At 37.0% G+C, this 15,461-nt stretch overlaps 1 protein-coding gene across 1 annotated transcript in view; it reads left to right on the forward strand.

Annotated features, from left to right (window-relative positions):
• Positions 1-15,461, forward strand: part of LOC118808374 (metabotropic glutamate receptor 4-like) — a 201,215-nt gene that overhangs the window by 159,854 nt on the left and 25,900 nt on the right. Inside the window, exons 4-6 of the mRNA XM_036570999.1 lie at positions 6,032-6,167; positions 7,138-7,292; positions 8,178-8,318. Coding sequence (XP_036426892.1) covers positions 6,032-6,167; positions 7,138-7,292; positions 8,178-8,318 — 432 coding nt within the window. The remainder of the gene's footprint in view (positions 1-6,031; positions 6,168-7,137; positions 7,293-8,177; positions 8,319-15,461) is intronic.

Here is a 15,461-nt window from a genome sequence, read left to right on the forward strand (position 1 = left end):
CTAGTTTGTCACTGTAAACTGTACAGAAAGATTGAAGTCTCAGATTCTGACTGCCTCAGGGAAGAAATTCATACATTTGCAAATTGCATTTGTCTGTAAAAACATGAATATTCACAGTAGATTAAATGCTGGAGTATTCTGGTTGTGATACTCCTCGTGTATATGTCTGTACATAAAGGGCTGCAAGCATCTCTTAATCTACAAAATATTTATATACTTATATATACTATATACTAATATACTTATTTCATGTAATGCACTTAAATGCAATTTGCAAATGTATGAATTTCTGAGGTGTCAAGACTGACTTAAGCAACAAAAAGTACTTCTTCCACTGAAAAAAGAACAGAGGGCTGGAATGAAGATCATCTCAGATTATATATTTAAGTGAGGCTTTTTTCAGCGTAATAATTCCTCATTGTAAAAAAAAGTGTTGTTTTAACTTAAAAAATAAGTGAGCTAGCTGCAGTGGTATGCGCAGTCTTTGGAGAGGGCAGGGGCTGGAGTGTTTCAAACGGGCATTCTGAGGGGTCACTTCTGTGGGGAAGAGATATTTGATTCAATGTTTCTAACTGGATAAAAATACACTGAGCATACTCTGCCATTCATTTTGTTCCAGTAATGTCAAATAACATCTCTGTTTGACGATAGAAATACAAAAGAAAACAAAAATGTTTTTTTTCAGGCCATCCATTTTGTTTCCAACCAAATCTACTTCAGCACATATCGCACTTTCGACCTTTTCGAGTAGGAGCTTATGAGGAGAGCTTGAACGCAGCCTTACACAAACTTGAAAGATGATGAGGCTTCATCATTTATTAATAAACCTAGACACTCACAGTGTAGTCCTGATATTGATACAACATAAAAAAAAAATAAATATTTTTATGGCTGCCTTAAAATGTTTAGTTCATTCAACTTTAAATACTTAATAAGTTAACGCTATGCAAAACATAGATTTTTATTTTGTTAACTTAGTGTTCAAGAAACCCCAAATTTTAAGCAACCAGGTTACAAACTTTAAGTAGAAACATTGCCATACATAGAAAATAAAAGCAACATACTTCACAGTCTCCTGCATTGAAATGTAGGTTAGTATTGGGACACCCCTCCTAAGTATAAATATACTAATTATTTAATTATATATACCTGATTCAGGTAGTCTGATGGATGGGTCCCTTAGTTCCAGTAAAGGGAAATCTTAATGCTTCAGCATAACAAGACATTTTGGATGGTTGTATGCTTCCAACTTTGTGGGAACAGTTTGGAGAAGGCCCTTGACTGTGCCCCTGTGCACAAAGTAAGGTCCATAAAGTGGCTGGGTGAGTTAAGTGCGGAAGAACTTGACTGGCCTGCACAAAGCCCTGACCTCAACCCCGTCTAACACTTTTAGGATGAGCTAGAATGGAGACTGTGAGCCAGGTCCTCTCGTCCAACATCTGTATCTGACCTCATAAATGCTCTTCTAGATGAATGGGCAAAAATTCACACAGACACTCTCCAAAACCTTTGTATAAAGCTTCCCAGAAGAGTGGAAGCAGTTATAGCTGCAAATGGGTACCAACTTCATATTAATGCCTATGGATTTAGAATGGGATGTCATGAAAGCTCATGTAGATGTAATGTGTAGGTGTCCCAATACTTCGGTCATATAGTGTATATGTGTATATATGTATATAGCATTATGGCTAAACTATAATATATATATAGTTCAATTTAAAACAGCCAAGTTAACGTTGTTTTTATTTTATTCTAATAAGAGAATGGTTTGCTCTTGTAACTGTGTAGAAATGAAATTATTTGTAATACCTTTTGAAAAAAGGAGACGATCAGAAAATGATTAAATGTGACATAACTGGTCAGCTTTTGATAACTAATTTAAAAACTGTACAAAGAAAATTCCCACAGCTGGCATGACCACTCCTAAAGCATGTCCATAATTTAATACACTCAACTGATGTTCATGACTTTACCTAGCACTCTTATTTTGTCAGTGATACCTGAGTACCCCTGGAGACAAAGTTTTTAACTGCAGTTTAGCGGTCACCTCTGATTCAGAGGAGCATTTGCTTGCTATGGAGGATGGCACGTGTGCAAGAATCCTGCTGGTCATATATTCTGTCTGGCATCTCTGAGGCCTTTCTCTGTTTTATGTAATTAACACCTTTGACACTGAGCAGTGGTCTCCTTTCAATAAGGACAGGTCAAACCCATGAAAAATGCCCTGCCTTTAGGAGGGGAACAAATGGTTTGTCAGAAAGTTGGCGAGGTGTGCACACCGCTGTAGAGAGGAAAGAGACCAGGCAGAAATTTACTGGTGTCATCTTTAAATCTCAAGTTTGTGTGTGTCTGTGTTTGTTTGTAGAAAAAAAAATTCCCAAACACTCCAGCTTCATGCGCATAAATAGACACAATGTTCCAGAATCAGAATCAGGGGCCAGATTCAGAAAAGTGTCTTAAGAAAGAAAAAATCTCATCTTTTGAGCAAATTAACATAAATGACGGAAATAACAGTTAATACAAATTCAAACTGTATCTCGCGTCGTTTATGGTACATGGCAAATGCAACTAAGCCAACATAAGAAATCAATGAAGATTTTCTTAAGAAAATAATTAAGATTATCTTTTTACAGTTATAGTTTTTTTTTCAAGAATTGCATTTAAGAACCTTCTTATGAACTTCTTAGTGTTAGTCTTAAGAACCTTCGCAATTTTTTATTTTAAGAAAGCTTAAGAGGGCCAGAGTCATGAAAGTGTCTTAAGAAAGAAAATCTTCTTAAATATGTGTTATGAAAAATTGTTATTTTTCATATAACTTCTTAAAAATTCTCTTAGTTTTTTTTCTTAACTTTTTTTTCCTAAGAATAGTTCTAAGAACAAGCAGTATTCTTGAAAACCTTATGCTCTTAAATGTGATCTTCATCTTACGATAGACTCACACTTGTCTCAGGCCATAAGAGTTGATGAGGTGAGCATCTAAACTGATCAAACTCAGACACTGCCTACATTCTTTATTATTATTTATTTCTTCCATTTTGCTCCATTATGGTAAACTGTAAAATGCACCATAAAATGGAAAACAGTGAAGATTTTCTTAAGGAACTAATTAAGATCTTAAGAGAATATTTGCAAACTTCTTATATTTTTTTGAGAATTGCATTTAAGAACATTCTTACAAACTTCTTATTGTTTGTCTTAAGAACCTTTTTTTCTTGAGAAAGCATTTGTGATGCTGGCCCCAGAATTGTATTCACTAAGTGCCAGATGTGCTAGTGTTAACATAAAATGAAATCCAATAAAATAAATATCAAAATAAAAAAAAAAATCACTACACAATCTGCAAGTAATATACAAGCTGTGCAATGGGAGTTAAGTGTACTCACAATTAAGCACTAAAGTACACATAAACAGTATGTGTAGCTAATATAAATGCAAGTATAAGGATAAAATATGTGTATTGCAATAAATTCAAGTGCATATGTGAAGTAGAAAAGGTTCTAATTCAAAACAATTATGGCATGGGATATACAGTGGTTATGTACATTATAATATGTGTAATAAAGTGCATGTGCATCTGTTGAAAGCAAAGGGATGTGAGAAGGATCCTTGTTTAGGAGGATGACAGCCTGGGGAAAGAAGCTGGGGAGGTGATGGTTGGTCTAAGTCTTTAGGGATCTCACTCTTGGTCTCCACTGACATGGAAACAGCTGGAAGAGAGAGCAACCAGGGTGTGAGGGGTCAGCCATGAATTTCCCGGCCCTTATCCTCATCCTAGATGTGCAAAGGTATTCGAGGGTGGAGAGCCGACAGCCGGTGATTTTCTCTGCACATTGTTCCGTTGGCTGCAGCTTATGCTTGGTGTGTGAAGATGCAGAGCTGAACCAGACGGAGACGGAGGATGTGATGATGGATTCTATTATAGAAGTGTGGAACTGGACCAGCAGTGCTTGAGGCAGCCCAAATTTCTTGAGCTGTCGCAGAAGTAGCTCTGCTGGGCATTCTTTATAACTGCAGTACTGCGTCTGTCACATCTGAGGTCCTGCTGAATGGTGCTGCCAAGGAATTTGTTAGACTAGACTGTGGAGCCATGTATTTCCAGTAGAGGCAGTGGGGTGAGTTTCTTTGGAAATCACTGGTCATCTCCACAGTCTTTTGTGTGTTTAACTTCAGGTTCGTAGCTCCACATCAAGACACCAGGCGTTTTTTTCCTCTGGTACGTGTCTTCATCGCTGTTTGAGATGAAACTGACCAGAGTAGTGTCATCTGCAAACTTAATAAGTTTAACAGAGTCACTGTGAGGAGCACAGTCATTGGTGTAGAGAGAGTAAAGCAGGGAAGAGAGCACACAGCCCTCTGGAGCACCAGTGCTGATGCAGAGAGGGACTGAAATGTGGTCACCCACCCTGGCATTCTGTTTCCTGTTGGACAAGAAGTTGTGGACCCAGTGGCAGACAGCTGTCGGGACATTGAGCTGCCTCAGTGTATCTAGTAGAAGGTCAGGAAAGATGGTGTTGAAAGCAGAGCTAAAGTCTACAACCAGCACATGGGCATAAGTGTTTTACAGGTGAACAGATCCATACATCATTCACTTAAGCTGAATATTTTTGTTTACATCTCAATAACTGAGTTTTGAAATTGAAATGCTCCTCGCTCAATCCAAATAATGAACTTCAACATTGGGTTTACAGAGTACGTTGATTAAAATATAATAAGTAAAAATAAGAATGAGCAAAAAACAAGAATATTCATAAAAATGATGATAAGAATAAAAGAAAATGCTGAGATAAAAGTAATTTAAAACCATTGAACCATTGAATGCTGAGATAAGTATTTATAAAACCATTCATAAAAGTAATTAAAAGATAAGAACAAACAAGCAAACCTGACAGGAACACTATTCATTAAATACTTAAGCAAATAAACATGACTTAAGTTGCTTTTAAATATTGAGGGTGCCTGACAGACCTTAGCAGAAAGTGAATTCCACATCCTGGGATTGTAGAAACTAAAGGCAGCTTCTCCACTTTTATTCAGTCTATAACAGAGAAGCCTGCAAGAAAGAAGCATTCATGAAAAGTGAATATGAGTAAAGTTGTTCAGGGGCTGTGTTAATACAGAGGTGCTAGACCAGAGTCTTCAAACTAACAGCGAAAGAAGGGGTCTCTTCAAACAAGCCCAGATATAGTCATTTACAATGTAAGTAGATGGGATGAAATCTTTGGAGTTGTTTTATTTATTTATTTATTTATTTGTTTTTGTTTGTTTGTTTTCATTTGTTTTTAAAAACATAAACCATTACCAAGAGTAATGGAAATTATTCATAAATAAATAAATTAGTTTTTCAACATCTGTAACCCCCCAAACTCTCTTATTTGAATGCTGGTCTTAAATACTAATAAATACTAAACTCAGATACTGGCTGGGTTTTATTATAGGAGGAGAAAACAGAAGTTTTCTGAAAGCCATTCTTACAGTCGCAGAGGTCTAAACCATGTCTTTGAGCTTTTTTTCACATTAATAGAACACGTGGAACCTTTGACACTGTGCAATTCCTAGTTTACAAGTCAAAACAGGACAATCAACAATCCAGCACAGAATATTCTGTTATAATTTACTGCTGAAAGATGTGAATGAGAGAAAATATTGCCCAAAACTATTATTTTCTTCTATTCTGTGACTTTCTGTGATGTGACCTCATTGTGAAACTATTTTTAGAGTATTCCCCTGATCAAACAGCAGATAAGAAAGCAAAAACAGATAAGAGATAATAAACATGCTGCTCATACTGTAAAAATGCTCATAAGATGCTGGATCCCAAACAAATATGCAGAAGAATACATACACATTGACTGATGATATGTAACATCAGCAACATTAATGTTGTGAAATTAGTATGTAAACATTAAGTTAAGGTTGTCAGGTTTCTTTTTTACTGCCTATTCTTGTACTATTTGTGCTTATAAAAGATAAATGATAAACGTTCATTCTAATATCACTCATCATTTAATGCCTCTCTTTTTCTATTTTGCAGGAAATGTGTGCATCTCACAGACAGTTAAGATCCCTCGTGAGCCAAGAGTAGGAGAGTTTGACAAGATAATCCGTAACCTGGGTGAAAACCCCAATGCCAGGGTGGTTATTATTTTTGCGAATGAAGACGATATAAGGTGAGTACTATAAGCTACAAAAAGTCAGCAACCTAGGTTTCTAAATGGAGGAATTGGATAAAAAGGTTGTGTCCTATTGCCAGTACCCAAGTTCTGATTCCTAGCGATGCTGCAGCCAAATCGGCCAGAGCCTAATCAGCCCTGCTGCTCTCTGGGTGAAGGGTGGTCCTGTAAACCACCCTACAAAAGCAAAGAGCAGTAACTACGCTAGCAGTGAAACAGAGAAACACAGCTTCAAATTTATGTTGTTCTCCAGCCAAATGTATTAATTCAATTGCAATTTTCACTCTGTTTCTTTGAAACAAAGCATATTTGAACTTTTATCACAAGATACAGCTGATCATCAGACTTCTGATTTCAGTTATAATTCATAATTGACCCACCCTGCTGTTAACACTTTTTGCCATTTTTAGATCAGTAACTAATCATTCGTGTATGTTTATGTGTACAGAATTGAGCAGTCAGTGCTCTCCTCCAAGCTGAATTCACTGTTTAGTGTAAAGCATTTAAAAACACGTGCTAATTTTTGGTGGAATGTGCAGGATTAATGATTGATCTGTTGTGACATTGTGCCAGAGCACTGCCGAAACCACTTTCAAAGCCCAACATGGCTTTTGTATTTTTGTGGTCATAATAGCTCTGAGTGATGCTTGCGTCTCCAACCAGAGGCGTATGAATCCTTTTACTCTCTGTGACTAACGCACATATCTCAGACAGTATGGTAATGCATTTCATTGTCGTTATTTCACTGTCATTATTAAACTGTCCATGGGACACTAATTTGCTGTCATTCTGTATATCATCATATAAGTGTATGAACAATTAGGGTTTGGTGTGTAATTGATATGTTTCAGTGTTTGAAAGCAGAAATTGTACTGGGCATTGTACACACTGCATACATTAAACATATCATGTTTCATGAGCTGTAGTGTTTAACTGTGAATTTGTGTCTCCCTCTATTTCTTTTAAGGCGACTCCTGCAGGCAGCAAAGAAAGCCAATCAAACAGGCCATTTCATCTGGGTGGGATCAGACAGCTGGGGCTCGAAGATCTCTCCTGTGCTGCATCAGGAGGAGATGGCTGAGGGGGCGATCACCATCCTGCCCAAACGGCAGTCCATCAAAGGTAAAGAGGAGATTAGATGATCTGGTTGGCTCCTTCTAATTCAAATTAAAATCAAACACCAGCTGATATTCAACCTGTTACATGTACAGTACTGTGCAAAAGTTGGTCCCTTCATTTCATTTAATTTCTGGTCAAAACAGCCTTTAGTTGTTCAGGAGATATTTGCGAGGAAATGTGACTCCTAAAACCCATACAAGATCTGGTACACTACCAAAAATACCACCAACAGTACATAAAGTTTTCGTCTTTGAGAGAGAGGAGAAAATAAAGCTCAATACTTGCTTCAGATCAGAAAAATCTACAGGTGTCTCTGTCCATCCTTCCACTGTGAAAAGACAGCTTAACGTGATGAGTCTGAAAGGATGTGTAGCTGTCAAGAAGCCCTTACTAAGAAAAGGAAACAGACAAAAAGGGAGAAAACTGGCAAATAAAGAACAAAGCTGCCTGTGGTCTTACCAGCCATCCACTGGCCACCCCAGAACCCTGTCCTCAACATGATTGCATGTGCTTTGGATTATTTGGATCATGAGAATCAGAAAATGTCACCTGAACTTTGGTGGTGTGGAACAATATCCCTGTAGATTTCTATGAAAAACTGGAGGCAAGTCTTTCACAAAGAACAGAAGCTGTAATAAAAGGAAAAAAAGGTAAAATTCTGTTTTTTTTTAACCTGACTTTGAAAAATGAATAACTTGTGGCAATTTTGACTGCAAATTAAAGAAATGAAGGGTAGTCTCTGACTTCTGCACAGCACTGTATAAAGGTTAAACATATTGTCCTCAAAGAATTGTCTGAAACCAATTAAGGGATTAACACTTACCCATGTGCTGTCTAAAGTTTTATTGACTACACGCTTTGACACTCCTTTCACCTGTCTGATCTTAGGGTTTGATAATTATTTCATCGGTCGAACTCTGGAGAACAACCGGAGGAATGTCTGGTTTGCTGAATTCTGGGAGAACAATTTCAACTGCAAGCTCAACCGCCACGCCTTCAAGAAAGGGTCTGGCGTTAAGAAATGCACAAGTAAGATATTTTGAATTGGCAAAGTGCAATAATGCAAAACTCTGAGAGAGAAAGACTGAGAAAGAGTAATGCATAATAATACACAAAGGCATGTGCCAACTCTATACTGAATGACCGGGCCCAGTGTTCTGATCATCTGAGCTTTTGTTTACACCTGAGGCTAATTAGTCATATGTCCACAGCACTGTCTCCTATCTGAATTCCTCTAATGCTGAGCAGCAGAACCTATCCGATTGCAGTTATTGAAGAAGAAATAATGATGATCCCTAATTGATTCTACGTTGCCCTAAGAGGGCTTTGGCACTTAGCCATAGGTTCATCCATGGTCAGAGCTTGACCAGTTCACTGTGTGGAGAGCATATGGTTTCTAACAAGCCTCAGCCTCTCTAAGCTGGAATCTTATGATGAGACTGGGATTCTCAGAGGCAATTTTTTGCCAGTAGAGCTACAAAACCGAGTCTAATTCTTAGTATGGAGTCCCCCAGATATTAGTCGTGTTTACTGCATGGACCTAGAGTTCAGGATAATTTGATCTGCAGCCCAGAAGAACGTTTTACAGATGATGATGGGAATCAGATCATGTTACAGGTATTAGTGTTTGCAGTAAACTCAAGGTTTGAATAATGTAATCACTTAAAGATTGTAATAATAGATTATTCTGAGACCAGTATGTTTAGGCTACCTTTTTTTGTTGCCTAAACTGCAATAGCCTGCAGTTTCTGGCATGAGAAAGATCCATTGTTACATTGCAATCAAATTATTCACCTAGTTATATAACCTAATTACTGGGCTGACTGGGAACATATTATTGTTACCTCCACTGAAAATCTTGAATTTTCAGAGTGCACTTCATTAATTAGGCCGTAATACAATAGGTGATTGTGCTTGGAAAAGAGGTAATGTGGAAGCTATGGAACTTCTTTGTTTTTCTGGAGAGTTGAATGTGCACATTACCAGCCCTGTAGTAACCACTGCTGAGTATGCCATGGCTTTCCATTAGATTTATTACATTTGTTGGTTGTTAGGTGTAATTTGGTCTTGCCTGCATTCAGTGCAGATGCCTCTGGGATGGAGTGAAAAAACAGAAAGTGCCATTTCTTCACTGCATGCAGCGAACAGTCTGACATACATGCATATGCAGGCTGAATGTGTTCCACGATTTAGTGAAAATTGCTTGCCTTTTATACTGTGGTTTATAAACAGTGCTACTGCCATAGTAGGAGAAATACAGCTAGCACTAGTGGGTGAAAATAATGGCCAGTCTTGTTGAAATGCATTGCAATGACAACTGCCTCACATTTTCTAAGAGCGCTATCTCTAAGGGATGAGGTATTTACAGGAGAATACTGATGCAGAACTAGAATCCACTGCCTACAGCTCAGGAAAGCACTTAAGCTCACTGTAGAACGTGCAGTCTGCATTACAATGATTACCTATCATTCACAGCACGGCTGGCTGGATGTTTGCAAACAAAAGAGTTATGGCGTGTGGCATATTTTACTGTGAGATTTAGCTTATTGCAAGCTAGAGTAGTTTGCTTGTTTCATCTTGTTTATTTTTTAATGTACAGGAGTGCATTTAGTTATAATAAATTATATATAATTATAAATTATAAGCGAATTTGTAGTCTTTATTTATTTTGGCGATATTCCTTTTAGTTACAAAATCTCAAGGTGCTTTACACAAAAAGATCAGGAAAACATTATATAATATGCTTTCAGTAAAATAACAGCAATTTCAAAATACAGAAGAAAAAAGAGATGCAAATATGGGTCTGCAAATATGATTTTAGGCTGAATTTTTCTTTTTAAAAAAGCATCTAAAACAAAACATACGTTTTGTCAGAGTATTTATACATATACTATTATCAGTTATGGAGGCTGGAGTGCTCATGTAAGGAGGCTCTGTGATGTTCCTGCGTTTCTCTGAGATTCAGCAGCGTTAGCCAGCAGAGAGCAACATCAATGCTGTGATTTTCCAGCCCGCACAAAAGCCCTGTGGTTACTGGAGGATTAAAGGGCTGGAAACCTCTGCATTAAACTGGCTCTGTTTCTCCGTTTGCACCGTGAACATTCTGCCCTGCTTGTATCAGGCCTGAACAACCCTGCGAGTCCCCAAGCAGAGAGCAGCTTTAGGGCTTTGTCATTGTGCTTTTCATTTATATAAAGTCATTCCATGGCAATGGATGAAATTCAGGTTGTGATTTATGGGAGTTGCTTGGCTGTAGTTATAACTCATCTTTTGAGCCTCACGAAAAAGACAGTGCACACAAAGTAGCTCTATAAGATTACATAAGTATTTGTGTTTATTGGAGTGCTTCCCAATACGGAATAAAGCCAATTCCAATAAAACTGTCTGAAGGTATGTATTATTGTATTACCTTGCCTAAAAAGATTACATCTAGGTCAGAGACAAAACCCTCCAAGCTATCTACGCTGGAATTATTTTTAAAAGAACAATTACCTTTTCATAACTGAGCGGATTTAATGGTTTAAGACTCAAAGTAATGCACAGGGTGTCTGAAGCAGTCAACGTTCTCTCTGAATTGATTATGATGGTTCTGTCCATTCTGATTGCTTTTCCTCTCCAGCCAAAAGTTAATGGATTGCTGCCTTAAATTCATTTGGAAAGAGGCTCAACCACTGACAGTGCAATGTAATTCAAATGTTGATGAAAGTGCATTTTGAAACACCCTTTTAGAGGAGATTATCTTTTGACACAAACATGACAAGCCCAATTATACCATGCTTTGTCAGTGTAATCTATACATCCCATATGCATTACCAAAGATATTTTGATTGAATTTCTTAATTGTTGGTTATTGAGTCATTGTTAGTATTAGTGTTGACTTCTTTGATGATTCTTGCCGTTTCAAAGAAACATTGACAGGTTTATTTGGTAATTGCTGTTGTTGTCTGTGTTGTCTGGTAGCAAACTGAACTGAAGGAAATGATGTCACAGTTGGACTGTATCAGGCACAGCAGTGTTACTGGGAATTGGAAATCTTTATGTATTGTCCGTCAGTACCAATACATATTCTCAAATTAAACACATTATCAGAGAGGGTCTCTGAGCTAGCTGAGCATTTTTACATAAAGGTAGGAGCAGTGGGTGGATCAAGAAGTGAAACATGATATTATTTGTTAATATTATTTTTCCTTGCCAGCTGCTACATGGTGATGTAATCAAAAATGTTTTCAAAGATGTTTTTAGAAGGAGGAAAAAGTTATCAAATGTTGATGGAAGATTACAGGAAAACAAGTATTTTGTCATTTCATTCATATGATAAATTATGCTTGATATGACCAGGGACATCTAACTAAAAAGATTAAAAATATTGGTTTTGGGGCACTATATGAATGTACCATTATTATTATTATTGTTATTATTAGTAGTATTATTATTATTATCATTTGATTTCAGGTTGACTTTAAAGGCACGTACACTTACAAGCCACTTTATTAGATACACACAGAGGGTTCAACATTGCCTATTGCCCTAACCTGAGTGGCCACTTGCCTTGGAGATTTTTTTCTTTTTAAATAAACCACCAGACCAGCTCATTTCCACACTTTATGAGATTTTTTGTCATTAACATGAACATTTTTGTATTTCAAGAAAAATATTTTAATTTTATGTACAACCTGTGTTTGTGTTTTTGAGTTCCGCTCAAAATTAGCTAAAATTGTCACTACAGTACAGAAACAGTCACTTAAAAATTTTGTAAAGTTTTGGTGGTATTGTGATTGCTTTCATGGTGACAAAATGGTATGTTAATTTATCATTTATTTTAATAAACATATTTAATGTCTAGGGTCATTCAAAGCAAAAGCATTTTAGTCTAAATTCCAAGTCAGTTAAAAGTCTGAAATGGGTTGTGTATAATTATTTCATTGGTCGAACTCTGGAGAACAACCGGAGGAACGTCTGGTTTGCTGAATTCTGGGAGAACAATTTCAGCTGCAAGTTCAACCGCCACACCTTCAAGAAGGGGTCTGGCGTTAAGAAATGCACAAGTAAGATATTTTGAATTGGCAAAGTGCAATAATGCAAAACTAACCGAAAGAGAATAATTCATAATAATACACAAAGGCATGTGCCAACTCTATACTGAATGACTGGGCCCAGTTTTCTGATCATCTGAGCTTTTGTTTACACCTGAGGCTAATTAGTCATGTGTCCACAAAAAGTCCAAAATGGGTTGTGAACTTTGACATTAAACCAATTTGCTATAACATATATACACACATCTTGGAATGAAACAAATCGAAAACTGCGGCACACTGCAGTATGACAGAATCCTTTGGAGCTTTTCTTGGCACAGAGTCAGAGCCGTTAGTCCCAAGGGGAGTCGAGCCTTCAGAGGAAGCAAGCTCGGCTCTTTACAACCCATGAGTGGTAAGAGGTGCAGAGGGTCAGGAGTGTGGTACTCAGTCACAGCCTCTACCTCTGACACCAGCGGGCCCCAGAAAAACCCCTCTGTGATGCCTCTTTTAATGTGAATGGATTTCTCCAAGGGCTGAAAGCTAGCTAGTGGAGTGTGTGTGGGCGTGCTCTGACTTGGGATGAGAACTGTGCGTATATTTGTGGAGATGGCAAGACAAAGATGTGTGCTTGAGGAGTGTGTGTGTGTGTGTGTGTGTGTGTGTGTGTATTAAAACAAAGTGGAGTGTGTGGGCTGACCGTCCTCCCTCTGTTATCACTATAGCTATTGCTTCCACTCAACTCTGTAGTTACTCTAAACCACTCCAAAAATGGCAGTTTGCTTTTTATCTCCAGCACAGTTGGTGGCAAATGAGTACACATGTTCATGTGATACAACAGCTGCTTTAATGTGTTCAGTTATTTTATTATTTATTTCAAAGATAAGACAGTGAAAGATGTAGGGTGAGGTGTTAAAAAACAAACATAAATAAAAAGCAAACAAGAAAAGAGCAAATAATAGAAAAGAGTTCACAAAGTAGTGCATAAAACTATAATTCACAAAGGTTCCTAAATAGTTCTTGGCCTACATGTATGGTTCTGGGAAAAGCATTTAAGTGGTAAGTGGTATACAACCTTTACATTATGTGGAGGCTTTAAAAAGTTTCTTCAGACTTACACATCACATTTACAAAAAGAAAACTCCATTAAAATGTTCTTTGGGGAGCCAAAAATAGCCCTTCTGTGGCATCCTGTTTGGTACATTTATTTTTAGGAACTTAGTTTAGCAGATTTAGGAGGCAACAGTTGTGGCAGGTCACATTATATCTCTACCAGTGGTACTGGATATTGAACCTGTGCATAAACAGTCCATGAGAAAGTAACCACTGACAATGATCAAATTTCTCTTCAATTCCTGTATTCCTGTACACTAAACAGGCATGATTTCCCATAACATCATTGCAGCTCATTTCTAGAGCTAACATTAGGCCTACTTGGAACATTTGCTCAGTCAGCTGTATGTTATTCAACATTACTGTGCTGTCAGGAAATCATGTACAGTGAACTTAGATATCAAAATAAAGGAGCTTTTCATTTACACAGTTATTATTAAAATTGTTAGCTACTGTGCTTACAACAGTCAGTTTTCAAACTTCTAATGTGGCTGAGACATGTATAAACAATTTAAAATAAAGTTTTGAATCAGGAAACAGAAGACATAAGTTCAAAATCTTCAACTGAACAACTTTTATGGGTTTTAAACTCTTTGGGTTTCAAGCCAAAAGTTATGTTTGCCCATGCTCTGATGGCTTTGATGATGGTGTAGACCTTATGAGTAACTCTGAAGTGAGTGATGTATGTTTCAACTTGCTAAAACTGGATATTAGATCAGAGGCTTCGCATTTCAGAGGAGGCGATATCGTATTTCAAACATTAATACCTCAGTTGGGGCAGTAAGTAGAGAAAGTTCATGCATCAAAAAACAAATAGTGTATGCGCACACATAGTCACTGATTCTTGTTAGAAATTAAGGGCTACAGTCATTTTGATGGTCACATACAAGAGCAAATTAAAATAAGGCAGCTAAAGTCAATAATACTGAATATCAGTGGAGTATATGAAAAGCTTTATGCTGGTCAACAACTGCATTATAGTTGAAAAGTATACAGCATGATCTACAACAAAGCACCACTTTAGCCAATACGTGAACATAATTATACATGTTTGTTAATTGGAGACTCCTGTTACTTACTTGTCATGCTACACAGCAAATAATTGTTTAAACTGTGTAAAAAATTTGATGTGGATATGTCAGGTGTGCTCTGGATGTGCTCTGTGCCTTTGGTTTCTATATTTCAAACAGCATATTAATCATTCTGAGACATCACACCACACTGCACATTCAAACATGTCATTAGCTTAATTTTGGGTTAATGAGGACATAGAGTGGTTCCGTTTTCAGTACAGAAACATCCTAACTCCTCTAACTTTTTTAGTCTCCATGACAGTTGACTGAATTTAGGAAAATAGCTATTATAGAATAACAGTTCTTAACTTCACAATCTTATCCTAACTCCAGATAAGAAAACAGTCTTCTAGAAACATCCTAACTGGACAAAATAAACACAATTTCCTAAATACTATCCTAACTTTCAGACAGCATGTCCAAACTTCTGTTTAACCTCTCATTTCCATTGTTTGCCAATCTATTGAAAATACAATGATTTTGTTTTTAGGCAGATGTGATAGACAGTGTAACATATTGCAAAATGATGGTTTCACTTGTGAGAAAGAGGTTTTTGTTTTTTTTTTGTTTTTTTTTTAACCTGCATGTTATTGTTGGTGAATACTTGTCTAATAAAACACTGCGGAGATAGTGGTGAATAATGAGGAGACTGAAGTGACGTGTGTTTGTTAGGAGGAATAACATTAGCATGGCTTGCTGGCTGAAGCTTTGGGAAATGGACACTGACACTAGGAGCGACATGCTCCATTGAACAGAACAGGATTCTGTCACAATAATAACTTTTTATTAATGTTTTCTAACTTCCAGTTAATCACACTTTAGTGTTATTTTGAAATTTTTTTACACAGATAGCTGTCTAGCTAACTTACTTAACCTAACTACATTCTTTATGTTATTTTGATTACCTGTTTATGTTTCAGGTGATTTCTGGTTGCTTAGTAACAGATATGACAGTTTATTATCAACCTCAATCA

This window comes from Colossoma macropomum, unplaced genomic scaffold, assembly GCF_904425465.1.
Source record: "Colossoma macropomum unplaced genomic scaffold, Colossoma_macropomum, whole genome shotgun sequence".
Taxonomy (NCBI): Eukaryota; Metazoa; Chordata; class Actinopteri; order Characiformes; family Serrasalmidae; genus Colossoma; species Colossoma macropomum.